This window comes from Agelaius phoeniceus, chromosome 18 (assembly GCF_051311805.1).
Source record: "Agelaius phoeniceus isolate bAgePho1 chromosome 18, bAgePho1.hap1, whole genome shotgun sequence".
Lineage (NCBI taxonomy): Eukaryota > Metazoa > Chordata > Aves > Passeriformes > Icteridae > Agelaius > Agelaius phoeniceus.
Genome location: NC_135282.1, coordinates 10,694,094 through 10,700,403, shown reverse-complemented (window position 1 = coordinate 10,700,403; position 6,310 = coordinate 10,694,094). Strand labels below are relative to the sequence as shown.

At 48.7% G+C, this 6,310-nt stretch overlaps 1 protein-coding gene across 2 annotated transcripts; it reads left to right on the top strand.

The window, feature by feature from the left end:
* Nucleotides 1–4,501: 4,501 nt before the first annotated feature.
* Nucleotides 4,502–6,050, top strand: POP5 (POP5 ribonuclease P/MRP subunit). 2 transcript variants are annotated; one of them, XM_054645783.2, is made up of 5 exons: nt 4,502–4,570; nt 4,643–4,785; nt 4,857–5,006; nt 5,513–5,596; nt 5,775–6,050. In XM_054645783.2, the coding sequence occupies exons 1-5, from the start codon at nt 4,551–4,553 to the stop codon at nt 5,876–5,878; spliced, it is 501 nt and encodes a 166-aa protein (XP_054501758.1). In that variant the 5' UTR covers nt 4,502–4,550; the 3' UTR covers nt 5,879–6,050. The 2 variants fall into 2 exon arrangements, with proteins under 2 accessions (XP_054501758.1, XP_077044045.1); XM_077187930.1 differs by having other exon boundaries at nt 4,857–5,081.
* Nucleotides 6,051–6,310: the final 260 nt, after the last annotated feature.

Here is a 6,310-nt window from a genome sequence, read left to right as displayed (position 1 = left end):
TTAAATCCAGAATTCTAGGTCCAGCTTCTCCCTTGGCACATCACCTTTTTGTACTGCTCTTCTCTCACACTGGTTTTTGCTGCACAGGGAGACTCCTGATGCTGTGTTCATGCTAGGCAGCACATGCCAAACTCACAGACACTTAATGCCCTTTATCAGATCTTAATATTTGATTTCAATCTTCCAATGTGGTTTCCAATTTCCAATATCTTAATGGAAGCTCACCTTATAAACACATGGGATGTCTCTCAGAGCACATCCTGTTCTTGACTATTAAAAAAACCCCAAAGAAATGTGAATTTACTATTTTGAACTTAAACAAGTAGTCCAAGATTGCACTGCCAGCACTGAAAGAGGCTGCAACAGAATTTGCTTCAAACACATGGTTTTGCAGGACAATTACTCCACGTGGCAGGATGACAGCAAAGATGAGGGCAGTGCTGCAGGCAGCACACAGGGCAGCTCATGGGGCAGCTCTGACAGAGCAGCAGTCTCTGACACATGACAGCTTGGGTGAACAGAAAGCTTATGATTAATGATTACATGTTAGGGTGATAAAAAAGAGGGATAGCTTTTAGCCTTATGTGTATTGATCTGAGGGAACCTGAACTCAAAAGAGAGGAGTAGAGAGACAGAGCAAATGAGGGAGAGTACAAAGGAAGAGACCTAAGGGAGAAGGAGAATGTCCCAAATGTTAAATTAAAGCATCTGCATGAAAAAGCTCCAGGCCAGCACGCTCAGAGAATGCACTCTTCTGTCTCAGTGACCTTGTGAAGATAAACTGAACAAAAAGCTTCAGGCAACATCAGACAGGATTTAAGAAGCAGTTTTAATTTTAGCCAGATTGTTTTGTATTTTCAGCACTGAGGTTATCTGGGGATGCAATGTGCACACAGTGGAACAAAATGTAGTTGTCTCCCCCTACTCTGCTACCATACCTGATGGCAACTTCAGTTCTGTGTTCCAGGGAGAAGCAAAAATCATTATTTTGGCTACACAGGGAAGATATAATTGTGGTATCACAAGGACAGAGTATCACAATGCACCCTAATTTTACTCCAGAATGTAATTACTTGGCTACTTCATGCACAAACAACATACCAGACCTATACTCCAACACAGTATGTGCTGATATGCCAGTTCTTTCTACTCACTTGATGTCCTTGATCTCCATCTCCAGACTGACAGCTATTTGCCATGAAGAACCTGTTTATTCCCCCTGTACCTTAGCTTCCTCACCTATAAAATGGATGCATTCTACCTAAAAAGAGTGCAAGGATTCACTAAAATATGTATGTGTGTGTGTGTGTGTTATCGAATACATTCACTAGTACTTTTAATTACAGCAAATACATACAAACCCTAGAAGCTGGCTGCACACAAGAAAACATGCATTCACCACAGTCTATTGCACATTATTAGCACAATTGATTTCATACAAATGTATTCTGACCTGCAACCTGGAGATACAGATGGCATGTAAATCCAAAGTGAGGGTCTAGACCTTCAAGCCTGTAGTAAAATGTCAAATAATGAACTAAAATGGTAATAAAACCAACCCAGACTGATGGGTACTAGCTCCTCTGCAGGCACGCTACCACAAATAAGAAACAGCAGTTGGGAAAAGGAGACCTCAGTATTCCTCCTGCACCTCCCTAGCACCACCACTTTATTGGACAATCACTGATGAACATTTACACTGATGGAGAATTTTCTATCAAATGTTCTTAAACTGCTTTACAAATTGTCTCTAATGTCTATAGACAGTGCATGTTATTTCCCCCTGTCCTTGCATGCTCTGTCCTCCATAACCTCTATTTGATAAGATATCCCAAGGCCATTTTCTCTCCCAGTCTGCAGGAGAGACATCCAGCCTCTCTCTTGGCAGGTCTCCTGACCCATTCTTCCATTTAAATAGAATTTTCTTATTTTTTTCTCTCTCAGATTTTTTCTTAGCAGACAGTTCTTTCCCACCTTGCATGTAAAACTCACCATCACTTGCAATAGTCCCTTGAATCCCTGACACTGGAATCCACACAGCAGAGCTGGCAGAGGATGAGAGTGAGGAGATGGGAAAACAAACGTGAAGATGTTGTAACCTTTCAGTGCTGTGCTGTCAGCTCAGCACACCAGGATGCCTGACTGGACTTGCACACCTTGTACTGTGCAGGGAGCTGTGGAGACTCAGGTCTGCTCTGTGCATCCTCCAAACCAACAGCAGGGAGCTAAGGCAATACCCTGGGTGAAACGAAGCAGCACGGGGCTATCTCACAGCTCTGCTCTCTGCATCATGTCTCTCCTCATCAGCCTTCTGGACTGCAAGCAGAGGCCTGTGCTGTACACAGGGCCCAGCCTGTAGCATGCACAGTGCACATGTCCTATTGGATTACAGGGCAGAGTGCACTCACATGCTCTGCTTGTCAGAGCCCAGCGTGCCTCTGCAAGAAGGAAATAAAGGAGGGGATGGATAAAAGCAACCTGAGCAGCACAGGGCAACCCGAGCCCTGTTGGAAGGCAGGATAGGTGATGCCACCACAAACACAGGGGCAGCAGGGAAACATACCTGGTAGGCCAACTGTAAGCCTAAAGTGGAATCTCACTCCACAAAGAAAATCAATGGGAATCTTCATGGACTTTAATATTGTTCAAAAATGTGAGACTAGCTTATCACCTAGGAGCTCATTGTATTGACAAGTGGAACAGATTTACAGTTAGATCCCCATTTGGATACTAAAACACAGAGCAATATGGCAAAGATCAATGCAATGCAGTCCTCTCATCGAGAAAATGCTTCTATCTGCATTAGCTTCAAAACTGCCCCCAGTCCCTTTGATTGTGGCCCAAGAGAAAAGGTCTCTTAAAAGTCCATGCTGGGCTTTGAGCTTTTTTCTCCCCAGGCAACTCACATTTTGCAGTTCTTAGAAAAAAACACGACCTGAAAACGTGATCACAGGTGAAGGAGGGGAGTTAATAGCCAAGGGGAGAGAGCAGCAGAACAGGCATCTGTTTCAGAGGGCAGAAGTTTATCACCCAGGACAGGATTTCCACTGGCTTTATCATTGTTTTCTGTGTCTAGAATGAAGGTCATTAAAGATGTTTCCACTCTGAATTAGCAATGAGTTCTCACTTAATCTACACTGTCTCAGCACTCCTATGCGACTTGGCTCCAAGAACCTCAGCAAAACTCTTTCTCCCATCTCACATTCAGATATCTACCTCACATCTTTTCCCTTATTTCCCTCATTCCCTTCTCCTCAGTTAATTCTCCTACCAGATCTTTTCAATGAGCCCTCCCTGCTTCCTCAACAGTGTCACACATCACAGTTTGGGACAACACTACAGAAATAATTATAGGAAGTAGCTCTGTTCCACAATTTTCTTAGCTGTTGTCATTAATTAGTACATGTCCCAAACCCCAAATACCTGGAGCCTGAGGAGCTACAAATACTGGAGCAGTTTTCTGGGGGTAGCAAAGACAGAGCCCTTCCAGGAGCACCGCGGAGGCTCTGGACGCTCTGCTGAGGCCTTCGAGGGGCCGGTACTCGCCCGCCTCCTCCGGACCTCCCGAGGCTCCCATCACACGGAGACGTCCCGTCTCCCTCATTTAGGCTTTTTAGGCACAAGATAAGGGGGGGCTCGGCCAGGGCGGGTCGGTGCAATGCAGCGAAAGGGACTAAAGGGAGGCATCGGACCTTCGGTAGCCCCCGCGCTCCCGCCGCCCCTCAGCCGCCCCCTCAGGCCGGCCCGCGCGCCGCGCGCGCCCCCTGGCGGAGGGCGGGAGGGAGAGCGGGACCCGGCGTGTGCCGGGAATAGTGCGGACGGCGGGACCGGGGAGCCATCGTACCCCCGGACTCGGCACTGCTGAGACCGCGCCTCAAAGGCTCTGTGGAGTTCTGGGCCCCCCAGTTCAGGAAGGATATTGAGGTGTGATATACCCCAGCCAGAGCGTGCCAGGATTTCCTCCAGTAACAGTGCAGTGGGTCCAGAGGAGGGCTGCGGGGCTGGGAAAGGGTCTGGAGCGTATGTGTTTGTGAAGAGCGGCTGAGGGAGTTTGGGGTGTTTAGCCTGGCGGAGGCTCTGGAGGGACCTTATCGCTCTCTAGAAGTACCTGAAAGAGAACCGGAGTCACGTAGAGATCGGGCTTTTCCTCCAGACAACAAGCGACACAGTGTTAAGCTGCCCCAAGGGAATTTTAGGTTGGTCATGAGGAGGAACTTCTTCACTGAAAGTGTGATCAGACATAGGAATGGGCTACCCAGGATGATGGAGGTATTTAAGGAAAGACCGGACGTGGTCTGGCTAACACGGTGGTGAGTGGTCATAGCATGGGCACGACGACCTCAGACCTTTTCCACCCTCAGCGGTTCTGGCTCCGTGACCCGCGGGCAGCTCGCGGCAGCACCGCGCACGCGCAGCCCACGGAAGGAGGCGGGGCCGCGCTGTCCTCCCCTTGTCCCCGCCCCTTCACGCCGCCCATTGGCTACAGCGCGTGGAAGCGCCTCCCCATTGGCCGGGCCTGCCGTCCGTCCGCGCCGCGCGCCGCCGCCGCCATGGTGCGCTTCAAGAACAGGTAAAGCGGGCGGGAGGCGCGGGTGCCGTGTCCGGGCCGGTGCCGCGCCGCTCACAGCGCGCTCTCCCGCAGGTACGTGCTCTGCGAGGTGGTCTCGGAGGACCCGCGGTGCCGGCAGTGCATCGAGGACCGCGTGCTGAACCTCGCCGTCAGAGACGCCATCACACGGGTGCACGGGGATTACGGCCTGGCGTGCTGCTCCATCTCCTTCACAGGTGCGGGGGAGAGGGCGGCCCCGGGGCGCGGGTCCCTCCTGCTCCGCTCACCGTGCGTGTGTGTCCCGCAGTGAAGTACCTGAACGCCTACACCGGGACGGTGCTGCTGCGCTGCCGCAAGGACTCGTACCGGCTGCTGTGCTCCGCGCTGCCCTTCGTGCGGCACCTGGAGAATCGCGGGCAGCGCTACCCCTGCTTCCTCAACACCCTGCACGTCGGAGGTCAGGAGCCCCCGGGCTCGGGGGGAGGATGGAGCTTTAATCATAACCTGCCACGACGCCGTGGTGCTGCTCTGGGTGCGACAGACATTCCTCTGTGTTAATAACAGCAGCTGCTTTCAGCGGATCTAAATAAGAAACAGGCACCAGCAGTTCTTTTTTTGAAAGCCTCGTTAATTTTGCTTGAAGCTTCATTACATTTATCACAAAACCAGAGCAGCAAATACAATGTTACATTATTTTAAAATATATTTTCAAAGTATAGTATTTTCTGTATTGTCAAAATTAACCCCCAGGGGAACTAACAGGCACTGCGTGTTTGAAATTATTACTCCACCACCTAACCTCAGCAGTGCAGCAGTCTGCAGCCCCTTTGTAGCATTTACAATAACAATCTTGTTTCCTGGAGCATTTGTCACTTGATACAATGCTCTTTAGGAAAATACACACTCAGCTCTGAAACATTTGGTTGTGTTGATTGTTACATGCTGTTCTTGTGACTTCTACAGGTACCATAAGAACATGTCAGAAATTCCTGATTCAGTATAACAGAACACAGCTGCTGAGGTTGTTGCAAAACTGTACAAATGAAGGTGAGTTTTTCCAGCCACTTTCCTAAAATGTAGCCTCAATTCCTGGGGTTGTTGTAGGATATGCTGGGCTACTTCTGAATTCCTGGCCTGAGAAATGTTTCTGTCTTTAGAAGTAGAGGAGAGTCCAGTGTCTGTGAAGAGATCAAGTACTAACCCTCTGTTGCTTTCTCTATTGCAGAGGAAAGACAATGTATACAGAAGTCCTTGTTGAGCTGTTCCCTTACAGAAGAGCAGTCTGAAAGTGGAGATGAGGAGGATGATGATGGCACAGAGACAGACTGAATGTCACTTGTTACTCTTCACCTCTATTCTGTGCTCGTTTAGTCAAGATGTGACTGGTTATCTTCAGTGTTAAGCAGTGCAGGGGACTGGAAAAGCATTTGTTCAGATTTAGACTTCATTCTGCATTCCAAATGTTTTTAAATTTAAAAAAATAAAACATTATTTCACTTAAGTAGGTTATTTGCCTGTTTCACTCCAGGAGTCAAAACCACTTGCCCTTCTGAGGAGTGCAGCAGCTCAACGTGTTCTTCATGCTGAGGTAGAAGGGAGCTTTAGGCAGTTGGCACAGACAAGGACTGTCATTATTCTCCTTCAGCATACAAAAAGCATTAACATCTGCTTTTTACTTTAAGTGCACTGTTAGCCAAAGGGCTACCACTGTTTTGAGTGAGAAAAGCACCAGTTGTGTACACAGGAGCAGTGAGTTCATGG